The sequence below is a fragment of the Scyliorhinus torazame genome, unplaced genomic scaffold (genome assembly GCF_047496885.1).
Source record: "Scyliorhinus torazame isolate Kashiwa2021f unplaced genomic scaffold, sScyTor2.1 scaffold_789, whole genome shotgun sequence".
Lineage (NCBI taxonomy): Eukaryota > Metazoa > Chordata > Chondrichthyes > Carcharhiniformes > Scyliorhinidae > Scyliorhinus > Scyliorhinus torazame.
The window spans coordinates 4,368-27,318 of record NW_027308516.1 but is presented as its reverse complement, the minus strand read 5'-3'; the positions used below and the strand labels follow the sequence as shown (position 1 = coordinate 27,318).

General features: G+C 46.2%; 1 protein-coding gene across 1 annotated transcript; it reads right to left on the bottom strand.

The window, feature by feature from the left end:
• Nucleotides 1-2,337: 2,337 nt before the first annotated feature.
• Nucleotides 2,338-22,737, bottom strand: LOC140406666 (uncharacterized). Its single transcript, XM_072494668.1, is given in 5 exon segments — nucleotides 2,338-4,108; nucleotides 4,110-5,275; nucleotides 13,133-14,385; nucleotides 20,772-20,881; nucleotides 22,677-22,737. Coding segments are annotated over 3 exon segments (2,100 nt in total). The 5' UTR covers nucleotides 13,937-14,385; nucleotides 20,772-20,881; nucleotides 22,677-22,737; the 3' UTR covers nucleotides 2,338-3,978.
• Nucleotides 22,738-22,951: the final 214 nt, after the last annotated feature.

Sequence of the window (22,951 nt, the reverse complement as noted above, 5' to 3'; positions counted from 1 at the left end):
ATAAACATTGTTTTGTTTCAAACATACTTTAGCTCTCTGTTGCATCACACCTGTAAAGTGGGCCCTTGTGCTCCCCATAACCAAAATCTATTTAAAGTTGTGGGTCAGGTGAACTCCATGGTATACTTTGGTGTTCTCTAAACCCTGGCCCATAATAAATTGGGGGTTAGTCCGGGATAAAAGTATTTTTCTATGTTCTATTATGGATGATAATGGCATAGTGTAGGTTGGATGGCTTTTGTTTCGGTGCAACATCGTGGGCCGAAGGGCCTGTACTGCGCTGTATTGTTCTATGTTCTATGTTCTAAAAGTCTATCTTTCGTGATTGGGTTGGCTTAGTGAACTCAAAGACAGTGAGGAGTGAGCATATTTGTGCTTGCTTTTCTGGTGTGGAACTCCAGTTTAAGTAGGGAGTGTGTTGTGGACAATAACTCTTTCAGAGGATCGGACATTGTTGGGGCTGGAGAAGGTCACACACAATACGTTTCGAACAGAGACTAAAAAAAGATTTTTAGATTTGGCAAAAACATTGGTTAGCGTTACCTGACAGCACACGGAAAGAAGAGGTACTTACGGTGCTAGGTGAGCATTTAAAATTGCCTGAGATCCAGTCTCAGTAGAAATGGCAAAAATTCAGTTACAAATCAAGCAACTTGAACATGAAAAAGAATTAAAGCAGCTTGAATACAAAATGAGAGAAAAAGAGAGAGAAAGGGAGACACAGATCAAGGAAAAAGAAAAGGAGAGAGAAGAAAAAAAACAAAGAAAGAATAGCCCCAGCAGAACAAAAACAAAAAGAAAAAGAGAGAGAGGAAAGGGAAAAAGAGAGGGACTTTGGACTTCAGAAAATGGCCATGAAACATGACAGTCAGTTAAAATTGACGGATATAAAGGGAAACATACAGTTGGAGGATAGTGATGAGGATAAAGAGAAAGAGAATCGTAGTCAAAGGCTTGGTGGGGAACTATTTAGATATGTCCAAGCATTGCCAATATTTGATGAGAAGGAGGTAGAAACCTATTTCATTTGAGAACATGGCTAAACAAATGAAATGGCCTCAGGAGATGTGGTTATTACTGATTCAAACAAAGCTGGTAGGTAGGGCTAGTGAAGTGTTTGCATCACTATCAGAGGAGATATCTGGGACGTATGAGGAGGTGAAAACATCCATCTTAGGTCCATATGAACTAGTGCCTAAAGCCTACAGACATAGGATTAGAAATTTAAGGAAAGAACCTGGTCAAACGTACATGGAGTTTGAAAGGATCAAACAGAGTAATTTTGATAGGTGGATGAAAATAGACCAAATGTATGAAGCTTCAGAGAAATTGTTGTTTTGGAAGAGTTTAAAAATCCAATTCCTGATGTAGTGAGAACTCATGTGGAAGAGCAGAGGGTTAAAACTGTGAGGTTAGCAGCAGAAATGGCAGATGATTATGAATTAGTTCATAAATCAAAGCTTGGTTTCCAACATTAGTTTCAGCCTGTGAGGGACAGAAACTGGGGGAAAAAGAAATACTCAAGTGGTAGAGGGAAAGGAGATCTGATTGGATATAATGAGAGTGTACCTCAGAATAAAAAAGAAATCCAAGAGGGTGGAAGAGAAATGAAAAGTTTCAAATGTTTTCACTGTAATAAACTAGGCCATGTAAAGTCACAGTGTTGGTGGTTGAAGAAAAGCTGATGTGGTAAAACAGGATAAGACAGTGGGGTTTCTTAAAGTGGTAAAGGAAAGCCCAAGTGAAGCGAAGGAGGTGCAAAAGATTGTACAGGCTGATCAAGAGTTGATTGATAAGAAGGTGCCAGATCTCTTTAAAGAATTTACTTGTATGGGTAAAGTTTGCTCATGTGCATCAGGAGGAGCAGGTAAAGAAGTCACAATTTTGAGAGATACGGGAGCTAGTCAATCTTTAATAGTAAGAGATGAGGAGTTATGTAGTTTGGGAAGAATACTGCCAGAAAAGGTGGTAATATGTGGAATTCAGGGTGAGAGTAGTAGTGTTCCATTATATAAGGTAAGGTTGGAAAGTCCAGTGAAGAGTGGTGAAGTGGTAGTAAGAGCAACAGAGAAACTATCTTGTCCAGGAATACAGTTTATCTTGGGTAATGATATAGCTGGATCGCATGTGGAAGTGATGCCCACTGTGGTTAATAAGCCAGTGGAAAATCAGACAACTGAAGTATTGAAGGACGAATATCCTGGGATTTTTCAGGAGTAACGAGGTCGCAAAGTCACAGGTTAAGACAAGGGGAGACATCAAAGAGTGAAGATAAAGTCAAAGTTCAATTATCAGAAACGACTTTTGATCAGATGGTTGGAAAAGAACAACAACAGGTGGAGGTTGAGGCGGATATTTTTATTTCAGGAAAATTGGTGGAGTTACAACAGAAATATTACAGCTAGAAAGATTGTGGAGGAGTTACTTAAATTCTTTACTAGATATGGACTACCCACAGAAATACAATCTAATCAAGGACCAAATTTTACCTAAAGGTTGTTCAAAGAAGTTATGGATAGCTTAGGAATAAAACAATTTAAATCAACTGCATACCATCCAGAATCACGGGAGCGTTAGAAAGGTGGCATCAGACATTAAAGACAATGTTGAGGCCTTATTGTCACGATTATCCAGAGGATTGGGATAAAGGAATTCCATTCGTACTGTTTCCAATTAAGGATGCACCGAATGAGTCAACCAAATTCAGTCCTTTTGAACTAATTTTTGGTCATGAGGTAAAAGGACCACTTCAAGTGATTGAGGAAAAATTGGTGATTGAGCAGTCGGAACTTACATTATTGGATTACGTGTCAAACTTTAGGGAATGATTAAATAGAGCAGGGGAATTGGCGAGACAACATTTAAAAGTTGCACAAAATGTGATGAAACGGTAGCGGACAAGAAAGCAAAGGTTTGTAGTTTTGCCAGTGGAGACAAAGTTTTAGTATTGTTATCAATGGTCGGTGAACCTTTAAAAGCAAAGTTTTGTGGGCCTGATGAGATTGCAAGGAAAGTAAGTGAGGTGAATTATGTGGTAAAAATGCCAGAAAGGAAAACTCACCGAGTGTGTCATGTGAATATGCTTAACAGGTACTTTGAAACGGAAGGAGAGAAACTGGAGGAGGTTTTAATGATTCTAACTCAAAGTGACAAACCAAATCCAGATGACTTTGAATTTGACATCCCTCAAATTAAATTGTAAAATGAGGATGTTCTTAAAAATTGTTGAGTTACCTTCCAGAGGAAAAACAAACTTTGGTATTCTCGAAACCCTGGCCCATAATAATGTGAAATAAAAGTCGCAAAAATCCCACAGGACCATAGGCTGCACTCCCCTTTGACAGAGAGAGAGCTGACTGGAGGCGATTTAACCCGAGGGTCAGCACACCTCAGGCAAGGGGCCTGGTTGAGAAGGCGGGGCCTTCATGAATAAACTCAGCCTGTGCGGGAGTTGAATCCTCACTGTTGGCCTTGCTCTGCATCACGAACCAGTCGTCCAGCCAACTGAGCTAACCGACCCTCTCGTAAATATGTAATAATTCCTTAAATATTAGGTGTTCCCTGGACCAATCAGTTTCTCAGTCCACCTCAGACAACTTGCCCCTCATATCCTGATAGGTTTCTTCTGTGAGGAACACCCAGATAAATTAGACAAAAGAACCATGTAACCACCAGGGCCCATCTCCATGGCAACATGGCATGGTTTGAAACAGAAATGGAAACTAAATATCTTCAAACTTCCAAATACCCTTTCACTCTGTGATCCTTGTGCAATTTGAAGCCAGGGATTAGCAACAAGGCTCAAAGTGCATCAGCCCACTGGAGGCAAAATGGTGAGACCGGCCAGTCCAGCAGAAAGAAACCCTCCGACCATCCCCCTGACCACCTGTCAGAATGAACAAAATGCAGTCCTGGATGTAGAGCAGAAACAATAACAGCAGAATCCAACCCCTGTAATCGACTGTGAAATCGTTGGTGTCACAGCAGGTGCGATGAATCATGCAATCCCGTCTCACATTGAGAGGTGGACGGCATCTCCCCAGTGTGAACTCGCTGGTGTCTCCGCAGGGTGGATAACCGAGTGAATCCCTTCCCACACTGAGAGCAGCCTCTCCCCAGTGTGAACTCGCTGGTGTCTCCGCAGGTGAGATAACCGAGTAAATCCCTTCCCACACTGAGAGCAGGTGAATGGCCTCTCCCCAGTGTGAACCCGCTGGTGTCTCTGAAGGTGAGATAATTGAGTGAATCCCGTCCCACACTGAGAGCAGGTGAATGGCCTCTCGCCAGTGTGAACTCGCTGGTGTTTCTGCAAACTGCATAGTTCAGTAAATCCTTTCCCACACTGAGAGCAGATGAACGGCCTCTCCCCGGTGTGAATTAGCTGGTGTCTCAATAGACGAGATGAATCACAAAATCCTTTTCCACACTGGGAGCAGGTGAATGGCCTCTCTCCGGTGTGAACTCGCTGGTGTGACTGCAGGTGAGATAACTGAGTGAATCCCTTCCCACACTGAGAGCAGGTGAATGGCCTCTCCCCGGTGTGAACTCGCTGGTGTTTCTGCAGGTGGGATAATTGAGTAAATCCTTTCCCACACTGAGAGCAGGCAAATGGCCTCTCCCCGGTGTGAATTCGCTGGTGTCTCAATAGGCGGGATAAGTCACAAAATCCTTTCCCACACTGAGAGCAGGTGAATGGCCTCTCCCCAGTGTGAACTCGCTGGTGTGACTGCAAGCTGTATACTTCAGCAAATCCTTTCCCACACTGGGAGCAGGAGAACGGCCTCTCCCCGGTGTGAACTCGCTGGTGTTTCTGTAGGGTGGATAATTGATTGAATCCTTTCCCACACTGAGAGCAAGTGAATGGCCTCTCCCCAGTGTGAATTCGCTGGTGTCTCAAAAGGCTAGATGAATCACAAAATCCTTTCCCACACTGAGAGCAGGTGAATGGCCTATCCCCAGTGTGAACTCGCTGGTGTGACTGCAGGCTGTATCCTTCAGTAAATCCTTTCCCACACTGGGAGCAGGAGAACGGCCTCTCCCCAGTGTGACTGCGTCGATGGGTTTCCAGCTCTGATGGGGCTCGGAATCCCTTCCCACAGTCCCCACATTTCCACGGTTTCTCCATGTTTTGGGTCTCCCAGTGTTTCTGCAGGCTGGACAATCAGTTGAAGCCTCGTCCACAGACACAACACAGGTATGGTCTCTCCCCGCTGTGAATGTTATGTTTATTCAGGCTGTGTAACTGGTTAAAGAACTTTCCAGTCACTCTAGAACACTCTCACTCGGGTGTGTTGTGTGGGTCTCGGTGCTTTTCCAGTCACACTGATGTTTCCACAGTCAGTTCACTGGAACACTCTCACTCGGGTGTGCGTGTTGTGTGTATCTCCGTACTTCTCCAGTCACACTGATGTTTGAAATCTTTAGAAGCTGAGAGTTCAGGCAAATATTTCTCCTTCTAGATTCAAAGGCCGATGATATTCAGGTTCCAAGGAAACCAGTGACTGTCAGAGCGAGACGTGACGTTTGAGATTTATGAGGATACTTCCTCATCTAGTATCCTGTGAAAACATTGAACACATTTTATCACAGTCAGTACAGGACAGAAACGCCTCATCTCAGCTTTCTCTCCATTTATCTGCCAGTTCCCCATAACCCTGGACATCCTCATTAATCAGAGATCTATTGGGCGGGGGGGGGGGGGGGGGGAAGAGAGAGAGAGGGAGAGATCACGTGACACGGAAGCAGCTGCTTCTCTGCAGGTTCTGGCACCACACAACTATAATTCATCACGAAACCCGGAGAAATAACCTACCGGGACCCGGTGACCTGAGCGGGGGCTGCAGCTTTCTGACAGGACTCAGCGGCCGCCATCTTAGTTGCGCTCTGGCAGCAATGCGCATGCGCACTCGCCATTTAAATTGGGTACTCGCAGCAGTGCACATGCGCACCCGCCATCTTTATTGGGGCAGTCGCAGCAGAGCGCAGGCGCAGTCGCCATCATTGCTGGGGGCAAATCTTTAAAAATGTTTCTTCGTGTCAGAATGTCCATCAAACTGTTTCACTCTGAGTATTTATAAGGCAGAACAATGATATAATGACAATAATTCGTATTTGTATTGTGCCTTGACCAGAATAAAACTTTCAGACTTTTCAGAGAAACGGTACAAAATAACAATTGACACTGAGCCACAGGAGATATTAGCTTTGAGGAGAATCTTAATAGAGGAAAGTGAGTCAGGGAGTCGCAGAGTTTTAAAGAGGAAATTTCAGAGAATGCGGCCCAGCCAAATGATAAAAGACCAGTAATGGTGCAGCGTCAGAAAAATAAGGAATGCTGTACTGGCCGGAATTAATGAGGGCAGAGATCTCCAAGAGGTGGTGATGGGGGGGGGGGGGGGGGGGGGAAGATTACAGAGATCAGGATGATCACAACTATTACAATAGAAGAATGAGAAATTTCAACTTTCGGTGCTTCTGAAAGGGAATCATTTGTAGATCAGTGAGCACAGGGGATGGGGAAACAAGATTGATGAGTTAACACATGGGCAGCAGAGTTTTGGATGGGATGGAGGGGGTTGTTTAACATTGGAGGCTGACTGGGAGTGTGTTAGAAAAATTTGGTCGAGAGGTAAAAGAATGAATGATGGTTTCTGTAGCAGATAAAAAACACTAAGGCGGAGTCAGGCAGTGTTGCTGAGGTGGAAATAGGTGATCTTGGTGATGATGTGGATATGTGTTTGGAAGCTCAACAGGGGTGAAATATTTCATGAGGGTTGTGAACAGGCTGCTTCTGCCTCAGACATTTGGCAGGGACAAGGATGGAGTTAGTGGCGAGGGAGTGGAATTTGCAGAGGGGACGGAATCTTAATATTTAAAGAGGAAATTTCTGCTCCTCCAGTACTGGATGTCGGACAAGTTCAGACAGTGCGTCCCTTGGAGTGGAACCTGCAGGGGATGGTTTTATGAGCAGGTGCTCTTACTGTGGGACTGGGTTCAAGACATCATCTGACCTCACTGTACACCAGCGAACTCACATTGGGAAGAGGCTGTTCACATGCTCCCAATGTGGGAAGACATTCACTCAGTCATCCAGCCTGCTGACACACAAGCAAGTTCATACTGGGGAGAGGCCGTTCAGCTGCTGCCAGTGTGGGAAGAGATTCACACAGTCATCCAGCTTGCTGACACACAAGCAAATTCACACTGGGGAGAGGCCATTTACCTGCCCCATGAGTGGGAAGAGATTCACACGTTATCCAGTCTGCTGACAGTCAAGCGAATTGTTGATAATAACCTGTCTAATGCATGCAATAAGGTTGAGTGATATCAGAAATAGTGAAAGTAATGTCAATAGCACAACAGGATGCAGCTTTCAGCGATTACATTACAGTGCTGTTTTTGTTAGGTGATTTAACAGGATGTGATTGGAACATAAATAGATGCGTCATGAATTTGATTATAGCATTTGCTGGCTGGCCGGGAGACTTTAAAGTTTACTTTAATGTACCCAACAGCAAGTCAGAACTTGAAGCCAAAATTATGCTTCATTCCTGGTTCAGCAAGTGATGCAGCAACCATGTGCTTAAACATTTATTTATAAGGTACAGATTGTTGCTCGGTGTGAGAAGTATGGGCCATTGCAGGGCACTGTGCTCGGAATCAAATCTGCTCGACCTGACTGGGAATGTTTGCCGATTGTTTATGCCAAAAACCAAAGATGGAAGTGTGCACAGCTAGCAATTAAACCACCATTTCTCACCTTGATCATGATGAACAATTTGCTCATACAATTTCTAAATAAAAGATGAAAGTGATGCATTTGGAGCTGTTGTTCTTCTCTGGTTTTGTAAAATTGAAGTCAAGTAGATGGAAATAAAACTATTCCATGCTGAATGTTCTTTTAATTTTACAAACACAGGATGCGTAAATGCTCCTTTAATTGATTTGGTGCCATCCATAGATGGTTTTTGTCAGCTTTTTATATTGTTACTGGAGGAAGTTTGGGTATAGGATAGACACTGATACCGCGCTAGTTAAAACTTACAGGCCAGCAGAATCTAAGTATTCCCATTACTGTTTAAATATGTAAAATCTCAAGCCTCTAAATAAGGTAGATATGGACCTATTGCACCCTTTCTTTTGTGCCATAATTTCAGCGTTAATAAATAGTGGTTTGAACCATTCGGAGAATTAACTAAAGAAACCGTCGCAAAGTAGCAGTTATGTTGACAACTTAATCAAATGTTTGAATACCATACTAATATAAGGCAGCTAATACTGATCTTGTACAGTGCAGATTTTTGCTCAACTAGTCCGGATATAGACTTTATCCATTTACAATTTTGGCTGACAAACATCTATGTAACTGGTTTTCCATCTGCATCCAAAATGGCAACACTGGATAGTGGGGAAAACAATTTAATGGCTGGAATATCTATTCCATATTATTGACCCTCCTGAAATTTCCATCGTAGATATATGATTTGGATTTGATATGATTTATTGTCACTTGTACCGAAGTACAGTGAAAAGTATTTTTCTGCGGCCGAGGAAAGTACACAGCACGTACATAGTAGACACAAGAATAATCAACACGGAACAATGACAAATGGTACATCGACAAAACAGTGATTGGTTACAGTGCGGAATTATAGAAGAGGAAAATAGTTTTAGTAGGTCAGAACGCTGATAGGAGATAAAAGAAAAGGGACAGAGGGAGGGAGCTCGCAGAGAGTCGCCATGCTCCAGATGCCATCTTTGGAAATAAATGATGCGCAGGTTAGGTGGGTTTGCCATGCTAAATTGCCCTTAATGTCCAGTTAGGTTGGGTTACTGGGTTACGGGGATAGGGTGGAGGTGTGGGCTAGGGTGGGGTGCTCTTTCCAAGGGCTGGTGCAGACTTGATGGGCCAAATGGCCTCCTTCTGCACTGTAAATTCTATGATTCTAAATGTTAAAAATGTAAAAGTAGTTACAGTGAGTGGATTCTTCTTTGAAGCACATCCAAGACCGATCCATCTTCATTGGGGTATGTTTCTGCTGATGTTAATAAATTTCAACCCAGTTGCATGGGCTAATATTCTGGATAAAATTTAAATAAAACAGCTTTGTGTTGAACACAGTTAAATCTTTTCTAACATTTCACAAACAAGTTAGTTCCCTTTGAAGGTCTCTCTCTTTCTCCCCTGTCATCTTATGACATCACCGCAATAGAATGTGATGACATCAGTGGATTCCACACTCCCAAAGGAACACGGTGATGTCAGCTTGACTTTAGACATAAGCAGTGTGATGGGAAATGTACAGAACTGTCCCAGTTGTTTTCTTCAAGAGAGAAACTTTTCTGCCACTGTCCCAACTCACACCGAGTCCCATTCACCGATCACCCCCTGCGCTCCCTGATCTACATCATAGAATTTACAGTGCAGAAGGAGGCCACTCGCCCCATCGAGTCCTCACCGGCCCCCGGAAAGAGCACCCCACACAAGCCCACCCGTAACACCACCCAACCTTTTTTGGACACCAGGGGCAATTTAGAATAGCACCAAACCTGCACATCTTTGGACTGTGGGAGGAAACCGGAGCACTCGGAGGAAACCCACGCAGACACGGGGAGAATGTGCAGACTCTGCACAGACAGTGACCCAAGCCGGGAATCGAACCTGGGACCCTGGCGCTGTGAAGCAACTGTGCTACCGTGCCTGTCCGTTCAATTAACACCTCAGTTTTAAAATTCTCCTTCGGCCTGATTTTACCTCTGTACAAGTGACTGCGAATTTGGGTCAGTTAAAATCAGGTCCATTCTTTTCAAAACCTCCACAGCGTCTTTTATTTTCAAATCACCATATGGTCACAAATTCCCCACTCCCATCCCTGTAGTCTTCTCCAATTCGACAACCCTCGGAGCTATCTTTTTTTTTTTTAATTTTATTTTTAAAAAAAGAGTATCCAATTCATTTTTTTCAATTAAGGAGCAATTTAGTGTGGCCAATCCACCTAACCTGCACATCTTTGGGTTCTGGGTGCGAAACTCACGCAAACACGGGGAGAATGTGCAAACTCCACACGGACAGTGACCCAGAGCCAAACCTGGGACCTCGACGCTGTGAGGCAGCAGTGCTATCCACTGCGCTATCGTGCTGCCCTCCCTCCGAGATATCTGTACTCCACGAATACTGCCCTCTTCAATATCCCCGGTTTCAATTGTACAACCACTGGGGATCTTGTCTTCAGCTGCCTGCGCCCTAGGTTTTGGAATTCCCTCCATAAACCTCTCTGCCCCTCAATCTTTTTGTTTCTTTAGGATATTCCTTAAAACCTTCCTCTTTGACCGAGCGACTGGTTAACTGAACCAATATCTCTTTATGTGGCTCAGTGTCAAATTCTGTTTGGTATTCACGTCTGTGAAGATCTCTGGGAAGTTTAAAGGTGCTATACAAATGGATGTTGTTTTTGTTGTTGTGGTTAGATCATATTCAGTGGAACCTGCTCTTGTTAAGCAGTCAAACGCTTTCTTGCTGTGTCCAGAGAGAGCTACAGGAAGGCTGTTGACTATATTCGGCCGTGCAAGACTTCAATGGTTAAAATACACAGAAGAGTGAAGACATTGTTATGTCATCACTCGGAGCGAATGGAAACCCTTCTCTTTAAATACATATACATGGAAGAGGCTGCAATGAAATCTGTCCTTTTTAATCTGCACAAAGTAGGAGGCACAATTTCACAGACTGCTGGAGTCCATTCAGCCCAACATTCCTCTGCTATTTGTTTGAAAGGACCCTGATTCATCCAACTGCTCTGCTCTTTTTAACAGCCCTGCAAATTCTTCCCTTTTAAGTATTTTAACCTTTGGAAAATACTATTGAATCTGCTTTCAGACAGATCAGAAAAACTCACGAAAATCGCATTTCCAGCTCTGCCAATGACCTCAGAGGGACCCACTTTCTGTTAAAGAGCCTGTCAACCCCTCTCCGCAACTTTCCCTAACGTGCATAAACCTAACCCACCAAAATCAAATATATGTTAATTTAATTAAATGTATTAATTCTAAATCAGTGGAGATTCAAAGAACAAAGAAAGGTACAGCACAGGAACAGGCCCTTCGGCCCTCCACGCCCGTGCCAACCATGCTGCCCGACTAAACTAAAATCTTCTACACCTCCTGGGTCTGTATCCCTCTATTCCCATCCTATTCATGTATTTGTCAAGATGCTCCTTAAATGTCACAATCGTCCCTGCTTCCACCACCTCCTCTGGCAGCGAGTTCCAGGCACCCACTACCCTCTGTGTAAAAAACTTGCCTCGTACATCTCCTCTAAACCTTGCCTCTTAAACCTATGCCCCCTACGCTGGGGAAAAGCTCTGACTATCCACTCTGTCTATGCCCCTCATAATTTTGTAGACCTCTATCAGGCCGCCCCTCAACCTCCGTTGTTCCAGAGAGAACAAACCAAGTTCATTCAACCGCTCCTCACAGCTAATGCCCTCCATATCAGGCAACATCCTGGTAAATCTCTTCTGCACCCTCTCTAAAGCCGCCACATCCTTCTGCTAGTGTGGCGACCAGAATCGAACACCTTCTCCAAGTGTGGCCTAACTACTTAGGCTGGTTTAGCACAGGGCTAAATCACTGGTTTTGAAAGCAGGCCAAGACAGGCCAGCAGCACGGTTCAATTCCTGTACCAGCCTCCCCGAACAGGCGCCGGAATGTGGCGACTAGGGGCTTTTCACAGTAACTTCATTTGAAGCCTACTTGTGACAATAAGCAATTTCTTTTTCATTTCACTAATGTTCTATACAGCTGCAACATGACTTGTCAATTCTTATACTCAATGCCCCGGCCAATGAAGGCAAGCATGCCGTATGCCTTCTTGACTACCTTCTCCACCGGTGTTGCCCCTTGCAGTGACCTGTGGACCTGTACACCTAGATCTCTCTGACTTTCAATACTCTTGAGGGTTCTATCATTCACTGTATATTCCCTACCTGCATTAGACCTTCCAAAATGCATTACCTCACATTTGTCCGGATTAAACTCCATCTGCCATCTCTCCGCCCAAGTCTCCAAGTCTTTGGAGCGCTGCCAACCCACGGAATTATTCCACTGGCCAATAGGGATCTTTTATTTTGAAACAAACTTTATTATTAACACAGTTCCAACTACATTGTTATCACAGAAAATAGCTTACAATTAACAGTTAAACAATTCTTTACAATAAAATTAAACAATTTAACTACCAACTTATACCTTCTCTATCTCCAATTAAGCAAAGCCTATTATAGGTCAAAAGCCACTTGTAAATAAAGTTAGCAAACCCAGCGTTACTTACTATCCTGTGTAGAGAGTTGCTCTCAGCAAATGTGAGACATCCATTCAGGCACAACCTGCAAGTCGTTCTGTCTTTGGCAGACTAAAAGTTAAGCTGCTTGCTGCAGACCTGGCTCCACCCATTAAATACATCTCTTTCCACGAACAGTCTCATGTCCATCTTAATAAGACTAAACACAATCCCTCAATTAACTGAACCCCAGGGAACCGTTTTTCCATGAAGAAATTTCCATTAGCACAATATAGTTTAAACAATTAAATGGTTAGCATCAATAATTATCCCCTGGGTAGCAAGGTGGGGCAGTGGTTAACACTGGGACTACGGCGCTGAGGACAGGGATTCGAATCGCAGCTCTAGGTCACTGTCGGTCTGGAGTTTGCATATTCTCCCCGTGTCTGCGTGGGTTTCACCCCCACAACCCAAAAGCTGTGCAGGCTAGGTGGATTTCCCCTTAGTTGGGGAAAAAAAATAATTGGGTACTCTGAATTTATTTTTTTTAAATCAATGATTATCCAACTTTTACAACATCTTAATTGCATATCTTGCAGACACACCACCTGCCTAGATGTTAAACATGGATTTTTAAAAATATCACTGCAACAGATATATATGATACAATATATATAATGAATTCCTACATTCATCAACTGTTCAGGATAAAATTAATGTATTACATCTGCTTCTGTGGATCATTTCAGTGGAAATGTGCCCTTGCTCAGAGATTCAGCCGACAGAAATGAAAATTGGGACACCGGCCAGTGCAGACGCTCCCACGTCATCAACTGTCAAAATGAACAGGGTTCAGTCCTGGATGTGACGAATAGTAGCAATAACAGCAGAATCCAACCCCTGTAATGACTTGTGAACTCGCTGGTGTTTCTGCAAGTGGGCTGTACTTCTGAATCCTTTCCCACACACGGAACAGATAAACGGCTTCTCATCAGTGTGAAGTCGCTGGTGTGTTAGCAAGTTGGATGAATTAACAAATCTCTTCCCACACACTGAGCAGGTGAACGGTCTCTCCCCAGTGTGAACTCGCTGGTGTGTCTGCAGGTTGGATAACTGAGTGAATCCCTTACCACACTGAGAGCAGGTGAATGGCTTCTCCCCAGTGTGAACTCGCTGGTGTCTCTGCAGGTGGATTGAATCAATAAATCTGTTTCCACAAACTGAACAAGTAAACGGCTTCTCCCCAGTATGAATTCGCTGGTGTCTGCTCAGGCTGGATGGATCTCCAAATTCCTTCCGACACACGGAGCAGGTGAATGGCCTCTCCCCAGAGTGAACTCGCTGGTGTGTTAGCAGGCTGGACAACTGAGTGAATCCCTTCCCACAGTCAGAACAGGTGTATGGCCTCTCTCCAGTGTGAACTCGGGAGTGTGTGTGCAGGTTGGATGAATCTCCGAATCCCTTCCCACACACGGAGCAGATAAACGGCATCTCCCCAGTGTGAATTCGCTGGTGTCTCAGTTGGCTGCATAACTGAGCAAATCCCTTCCCACACACAGAACAGATAAAAGGCCTCTCCCCAGTGTGAATTCGAAAGTGTGTGAGCAGTTTGAATGAATCTCCGAATCCCTTCCCACACACGGAGCAGATGAACGGCATCTCAGTGTGAAGTCGCCAGTGTGTAAGCAGACTGAATGAATGGACGAATCCCTTCCCACACAGCGAGCAGGTAAATGGTCTCTCCTCAGTGTGCACTTGCTGGTGTTTGCGTAGACTGGAAGTAGTAACTCCCTTCCCCCACGAAGCAGGTGAACAGTGTGACCCCGCTGTGACCTCACTGGTGTGTCAGCAGGTTGGATGAAGCAGTAAGTCCTTTCCCACACTGAGAGCAGGTGAACGGTCTCTCCCCGGTGTGAGTGTGTCAATGAGATGGGGAAGTGATTCCCTTCCCACAATTGCCACGTTTCCACGGATCCCCCCCTGGTGCGGGAGTCTCGGTGCTTTTCCAGTCACACTGATGGTAAAATGACTGATGGCCGACTCCGTCAGATCTTGGATGTGAAGTTGGGTTTGAGATTTCTTGCTGCAAATCCTCCCCTTTGAATATCCTGTTAAAGGAGTTTACAAATATCATCACTGTCAATACAGCTCACAAATTCAGAACAGACAATTCTAGTTGCTGTCACACACTCTCTCCCTCTCTCTCTCCCTCCATTCTCACTCTGCTGTATCTAAGATACACACTCCTTATTCTCCAGAAGGTGGTAATTCATGCTGATCGACACACAGCGTTTCCTGTTCTCGACCAAGAGATCATATATCCTCAGAAATAAGAGCAGCAGTAGGCCATTCGGCCCATCAAACCTGTTTTTCTGTTTAATAAGATCACAGCTGATCGGATTGTGACCTTAACTTTGTTTCCTTCCTGTCACCCGTAACCCTCGACTCCATTTCTGATCAAAACTCTAACTGAGCCTTGAATATATTTAATGGTGCAGCCTCCACTGATCTCTGGGGAAGAGAATTGCAAAGACTAACCACCCTCTGAGGGAAGACATTTCCCCTCATCTCCATCAGAAATGGGGACCCACTTGTTCCAGAATCCCCCAGGAGGGAAACATCCTCTCTTCATCTCCCCTATCATGTTCTCTCAGAATCTTATCTGTTTCAATATGGTCACCTCTAAACTCCAATGAGTACAGACCCAACATTTCCTCACAACACAACACCTTCATCCCAGGAATCAGCCCGCTGATCCTTCTCTGAATTGCTCCCAATGCAAGAATCACCCTCCTCAGTTAAGGAGACTAAAAGTGTGCACCGTACTCCAGGTACTGTGATCTGACAGTCATGACAGAGACATGGCTGCAAGATGACAAGGGCTGGGACCTGAATACTCAAGGCTGCGTGACTTTTCAGAAGGACAGGAAGCTGGGAATATGCGGAGGGACAGCTCGGTTAATTAAGGACGGCATTAGTACAATAGAGAGAGATGACCTTAGTTATGGAGATCAAGATGCACAATCAGGTTGGGTATCGATAAGAAATGATAAAGGTAGGAAGTCACTTGTGGGAGTAGTTTCTAGGCCCCTGAACAGTAACCACACAGTAGGACGGACGGAGAATACAGGGAGGGACAATGGCTTGTGAGAAAAGTACAGCAATAATCATGGGTGATTTAAATCTACACATAGATTGGGCGAATCAGATTGGTAAAGGTAGCCAGGCAGATGAGCTCGCAGAGTCTTTTTGGGACAGTTTCTTAGAGCAGCACATGCTAGAGCTGACCAGAGAGCAAACTATCGTAGATCACCCCAATCACTGAATTGTTCGGGTGCAGAAGGCCCATCGTGTCTGCACCGACTCTCCAAACAAGGATGATGACTTAGTGTCATTCCCCGTACCTCCCTTGACAACTTTGCACCTGAAAATATTGCTCAATACTGGGTTACAAAGTCCTTGGGGTTAAACCCAGCAGCTTCTCCTGCATCGCCACTCCAGCCAAATTGCTACAACAAACCAAAGGGAATTGGATAAGACCTTGGAAAGAAGAAATGCTGCAAGGAAGAGAAGAAAGGGCAGGGGAATGGGATGAGCCAGCATGGGTATGATGAGCTGAATGGCCTCCATCTGTATTGTAATCATTCAATCATTCTGTGAAAAAGGACTGTAACTGGAGGCCAGAGACTAACCTCCACAACCAACACCCTCCGCAATACAAATCCGTTCTTAATCTCTGCTTCTAAACTTGGGTTCTGTGAGAAACACCTCCAACAAAATAATAGCAAAATACTGTTGTTGCTGAAAATACTCAATATGTCAGCGAGTAATTGTGGCAGGAGAAACAGATAATATCTCAGAGTGTGCAGCATCAATACGAACAAGGAGCAGGAGCCATTCAGCCCCTCAAGCCTGCTCCACCATTTAATAAGATCATGGCTGGTCTGATAGTAATCTCAAATCTTCAATTATAGGGAATAAATATGGTGCAGAATTTTTTTATTTTTTAAAAAAATATATTTTATTGAAAGTTTTTCGATCACAATTTTTTCCCCTTACACATCAAACTCATAACAAAAAAGAAAATTTAACAGTGAACAAATGGCAAATCAACATGGTAAACTAATCATTTAACATAAACTAAAACTTTCCACCCCCCCTCCCCCCCTCCCCCCTGGGTTGCTGCTGCTGGTCATCTGTCTTCCCTCTAACGTTCCCCTAGGTAGTTGAGGAATGGCTGCCACCGCCTGGTGAACCCTTGAGCCGATCCTCTCGTGTCCAATCGTGTCAGATTAAGTCTGTGTAGGGTTCCCCAGCTCCTAGCGATCTGAAGTTTCTTTCCACTTTCCTTAGAGGCAGGCCTTCTATCTCTCTACTCTGGTCCCCAGGGTGAATCACGAATAGTTCACTCTTCCCCATGTTAAGCCTATATCCCGAGAAATCTCCGAACTCCCTCAATATCTGCATGACCTCTGTCATCCCCCCCACTGGGTCCGTCACATACAACAGTAGGTCATCTGCATATAGCGACACTCGGTGTTCTTCTCCCCCTCTAATCACCCCTCTCCATTTCCTGAAGTCTCTCAACGCCATGGCCAGAGGTTCAATTGCCAACGCGAACAACAATGGAGATAGCGGGCATCCCTGTCTTGTCCCCCTATATAGTCGGAAATACTCCGATCTTTGCCGACCCGTGACCACACTTGCCGTTGGGGCCCCATAAAGGAGTTTGACATGGCTAATAAACCCGTTCCCGAACCCAAACCTCCTTAACACCTCCCATAAGTACTCCCACTCCACCCTATCAAATGCCTTCTCTGCATCCATTGCCGCCACTATCTCTGCCTCCCCCTCCACTGGGGGCATCATTATCACCCCTAATAGTCGTCGCACGTTGACATTCAGTTGTCTCCCCTTTACGAACCCTGTCTGGTCTTCGTGCACCACCACCGGGACACAGTCCTCTATCCTCGATGCCAGTACCTTTGCCAGCAATTTGGCGTCCACATTCAATAATGAAATAGGTCTATAGGACCCGCAATGCAACGGATCTTTATCCCGCTTCAGAATTAGTGATATCGTCGCCTCCGACATTGTCGGGGGTAAAGTCCCTCCTTCCCTGGCCTCATTAAACATCCTCACCAACAGCGGGGCCAACAAGTCCACGTATTTTCTATAAAATTCCACTGGGAACCCGTCTGGTCCCGGAGCCTTTCCCTGCTTGCATATTCCCCAGCTCCTTAACAACCTCGTCCACCCCAATCGGTGCCCACAGGCCTTCCACCTCCTGCTCCTCCACCCTCGGGAACCTCAATTGATCCAGGAACTGCCGCATCCCCTCCTCTCCCTCCGGGGGCTGGGACCTATACAGTCCTTCATAAAAGGTCTTAAACACCACGTTTACCTTCCCTGCTCTCCGCACCGTAGCTCCCTTTTCGTCTCTAATTCCCCCTATCTCCCTCGCTGCTGTCCTCTTTCGCAGCTGATGGGCCAGCAGGCGACTAGCCTTTTCCCCATATTCATACCTCCTCCCCTGTGCCTTCCTCCACAGCACCTCCGCCCTTCTGGTGGTCAAAAGGTCGAACTCCGTCTGGAGTCGTCTTCTCTCCCTGTACAGTCCCTCCTCCGGGGTCTCCGCAAATTCCCTGTCCACCCTTAAAATCTCCCCCAGTAATCTTTCCCTTTCCTTGGCCTCTGTTTTCCCTTTGTGGGCCCTAATGGAGATCAGCTCTCCTCTGACCACCGCTTTTAGTGCTTCCCATACCACTCCCACTCGGACCTCCCCGTCGTCATTGGCCTCCAGGTACCTCTCAATACATCCCCGCACTCTTCCACACACTCCCTCATCCGCCATCAATCCCACATCTAATCGCCAGAGTGCTCGCTGCTCCCTTTCCTCTCCTAGTTCCAGGTCCACCCAGTGTGGGGCACGGTCCGAAACCGCTATGGCTGAATACTCAGCTTCTTCCACCCTTGAGATCAACGACCTTCCCAGAACAAAAAAATCTATCCAGGAGTACACTTTGTGGACATGGGAGAAGAAGGAGAACTCCCTGGCCCTCGGTCTAAGAAATCGCCATGGATCCACTCCCCCCATTTGGTCCATAAACCCCTTGAGCACCTTGGCCACTGCCGGCCTTCTTCCGGTCTTAGATCTGGATCTATCTAACCCTGGGTCCAGCACGGTGTTGAAGTCCCCTCCCAATATCAAGTTTCCTACCTCCAGGCCCGGTATACGCCCTGAATGGGATACCTGTCCCACCCATCCTTTCCTTAACCTAACTTGGTCCGCCACCTTCAGGTGCGTCTCCTGGAGCATAACCACGTCTGCCCTTAGTCCTTTCAAGTGCGCGAGCACTCAGGCCCTTTTAATCGGTCCATTCAGGCCTCTCACGTTCCACGTGATCAGCCTCACTAGGGGGCTACCTACCCCATTCCCGTGTCGACTAGCCATCACCTTCTCTAGGCCAGTCCCGTGTCCTGCCTCCGTGCTCCCACTCGCTCCCCAGGCGTCGCATTCCATCCCCGTCCACCCACTCTTTAGCCATTTCCTATTTGATTTCCGCAGCAGCAACCCAGTTATCCCTCTCCAACTCCCTCCCCCCGCTAGATCCCCTTCTAGCGTGATTGCTCCCCCCATATTACTTCCGCAAGTCAGCTGACTTCAACTGACCCCGGCTACTCCTGCTCCCTCCCTGACCCCCCCGTGTGGGGAAACTCCCATCTGCCTTGCGAATGTCTTCCCGCCATTATCTTTCTGGCGCGGGAACATCCCTATATCTGACCCGCCTCTTGTGGCGCAGCTCCCTTTCCCCTCCCACTCCCATTCCTCATTCTCCGCCTATGTCCCTTCTTTCCCCCCTCACCGGCGCCCACATTTCTTAGTGTCTCCCCCCTTCCCAATTTACTTCTCTATTTACATCGACAATAACATTCCCTACAGTATCAGTCCCTCAGTTCCGATCCAATTTCTCCTCTTTAATAAAGGACCATGCTTCTTCTGCCGTTTCGAAATAGTGATGTCTCTCCTGGTACGTGACCCATAGTCGTGCCGGCTGCAGCATCCCGAACTTCACCTTTTTGTGTAACACCTCCTTGGCTCGGTTAAAACTCGCCCTCCTTCTCGCCACCTCCACACTCCAATCCTGGTACACCCGTACCACTGCATTCTCCCATCTGCTACTCCGTACTTTTTTAGCCCATCTCAGGACCTCTTCTCTATCTTTAAGGCGGTGAAATCGCACGGTTGTCGCCCAAGGTGGTTCTCCCGCTTTTGGTCTTCTCGCCGGGATCCGATGGGCCCCCTCCACCTCTAAGGGGCCCGCAGGGGCCTCAGCTCCCATCAACGAGCTTAGCATCGCGCTTACATAAGCCCCGCAATCCGCTCCTTCCACTCCCTCAGGGAGACCCAGTATCCGAAGGTTCTTCCTTCGCGCTCTGTTTTCTAGGGCCTCAATCCTTTCAATGCACTTTTTGTGGAGCGCCTCGCGCGTCTGTGTTTTGACCGCCAGGCCCAGGATCTCGTCCTCATTATCCGTCACCTTCTGCTCCACCACGCGGAGCTCTGTCTCCTGGGTCCTTTGTGCCTCCTTGAGCCCCTCAATTGCCTGTACCATCGGGGTCAGCACCTCCCTCTTTAGTAGCTCCACACACCGTCTCAAGAATTCGTCTTGCTCGGGCCCCCATGTCGCCTGGGCTTTCTCCGCCGCCATCTTGTGTCTTCTCCCTTTCTGTCCCTATCGCGAGGATTCCTCGCGCTGCAGCCGCCGATATTTTCCTCTTTCATTGGGGGGGGGGGGACTCCCTATTCACTCACCCCACACCGGGTTTTGTCGCGCGAAAATTTCCCGTTGGGGCTCTTAAAAGAGCCCGAAGGTTTGTTGGAGCTGGAGCCACCGAAACGTGCGGCTTAGCTGGTCATTGCCGCAACCGGACTGTGGTGCAGAATTTGATGGTTAATATCAACAGATGAACAGAAGAGAAATGGTCTCCAGTTCAGGAAAAACTGGGAAGATAAAGATGGTAAATCAGCAGCACATAGCCGAGGGATGGGCAGCAATGAAATCTTCATTCAGACAAATTGAAAGAAATAACAGGTAAAATACCAAACGTGGTTAAAATAAATCTACTATCTACTTCACAGCGCCAAGGACCCGGGTTCGAACCCAGCCCTGGGTCACTGCTCCCCGTGTATGCGTGGGTCTTACCCGAAGAACCCAAAGATGTGCAGGGTAGGTGGATTGGCCACATAAATTGCCCCTTAATGGAAAAATTAATAAAATAAAATAAATCCACTATTCGAGGCAGAAGAAGTTAAACAATGGCAGAGAGGTGATCAGGGAGGGCAGAGGCATAACAGAGCAATGGGTGAAATATGGAATCAGATCCACAGTAAAGGAGCCAAACCTGCCCCAGAGCCATGGAACCAGAGCATAGATAACAAAGCACAACACTAAAAACTCTAAATTAAAGATTAATGCTCAACAATACTCACCTCTGGAACAATTTCACTGGTTTCAAATTTAAACCCTGCTGCTGGAGCAGCAGCTCGAAAGAATTCTCTGGAATCAGAGAAAAATCACAGTCTTCAAATCTTCTAACTCCCTGGAAAAGGAGATTACAAGAGTCATGTGGCAATTGTGGTTACAAATTGAGAGAGAAACATTTTTTCTTGATTTGAGATTGCTGTGTAACTACTCCCATTTTAACCTCTTGTAAAAGGAGTTTAAGGAGTTTTCAAAGTCCGTCAGTCAGGGATGCAAATTCATAACATTCTCTCCTTCTGTTTCCTGGTGTAGGATTACTTAAGATGGGATATACTTAATTGGAAGCAGTTCCGACAACATTCACTGAGCTGATTCCTGGCTAGAAGGAGTTGGTTTCATAAGGAAATGTTGACCAAGTGTGAAAGGGATTTTAGATAAACGAGAGGCGATCTTACTGAAGCATACAAGTATTTGAGGGCAGTTTACAGGGGAAGTGGTGGAAGGATGCTTGCCCTCAATAGGGAATCTAAAACTGCAGGGACAGTTTAAACATAAGGGCTTAAGACGGAGAACAGGATAAATTGCTTCTCTCAGAGAACCAGTAGCTGGTGAAATTCTTTCCCCCAGTAAACAGTGGAGGCTGGGCCATGGAGTATATTCAAGGCTGTGTTACACAACATTTTACTTGTTAGGGACAGGAGGAAAATGGAGTTAATGATCAGATGAACCATGGGTTTATTAAATGGCAGAGCAGCCTCAATGGTTTGAATGGCCTTCTCCTGCTGCTAATTCTGATGATCTTATTCTTCTGTTATTAAAATGGCATCAGATGCACCCTGATTTAGCTGGTTTAGCACACTGGGCCAAATCGCTGGCTTTTAATGCAGACCAAGGCAGGCCAGCAGCACGGTTCGATTCCCGTACCAGCCTCCCCGAATAGGCGCCAGAATGTGGCGACTAGGGGCTTTTCACAGTAACTTCATTGAAGCCTACTCGTGACAATAAGCGATTTTCATTTTCAATACATACATACATAGAATTTGCAGTGCATAAGCAGGCCATTCAGCCCATCGAGTCTGCATCGACCTTTGGAAAGAGCAGCCTACTCAAGCTCACACCTGCACCCTTTCCGCGTAACCCAGTAACCCTACCTAACCTTTTTTTGGGACACCAAGGGCAATTTATCATGGCCAATCCACCTAACCCACACATCTTTGGACTGTGGGAGGAACGTGAGCATCCAGAGGAAACCCACGGAGACATGGGGAGAACGTGCAGACTCCGCGCAGTCAGTGACTCAAACAGGGAATCGAACCTGGGACCCTCAAGCTGTGAAGCAACTGTGCTAATCGCTGTGCTACCATGAAGCAAGTCCCCCCTCAAAACTGGACCTTTCAATCAATGAGTCATACATTTTCTCTCCTGGTCACTGGAACCCTGAAGCCCCTTGGGCATCATGGTGGCAGAGTGGTTAGCATCGCGGTCTCACAGCGCCAGGGACCTGGGTTGAATTCCGGCCTTGGGTGACTGTGGAGTTTGCACATTCTCCCCGTTTCTGCGTGGGCTTCCTCCGGCTGCTCTGGTTTCCTTCCACAGGTCAAGTGGGGATAGGGTGAAGTGTGGGCCTAGGTAGGGTGCTCTTTCAAAGGGTTGGTGCAGACTCGATGGGCCTCATTCCACACTCCAGGGATTCTGTGATCAAAGAAGCCAGGATGGCCGCGCATGCGCTCTGCTCTCCGCTGATGGAAGGTGGCGGCGGTGGAACTGGGCCTGATTCCCGATAAAAGCCCCGCAGCTACAAACTCGGGTCCTGCAGAATCTTATTCCGATCGGGGGACCTGCACCGGGTGTTTATAAAGCCTCCGTTCTCTCCCTATCCCGACTCCATTCCTCCCTCCGCCCCACCGACTCACCCGCCCAAAAAGCCTCTCCCGTACTCGCAGGGCTCCGAACAAAGTGGTACTGCGCCTGCGCACTGGCTTCCTGTGGAGCGAATAGGGCACATTCACTGCCGCGGGGCATTCTGGGTAATACATGCACCATTTAAACATCAAACTGTTAAAACAAAATAACTTTCTTAACATTTGAGATGAATTCATTTAAAAATGTGATGAATTGTGAATTGGTGATCTGCTATGCCTCATTTCTCAAAGTTCTCCTGTGCAACCATGCAGAGTTTTTAAAGCGT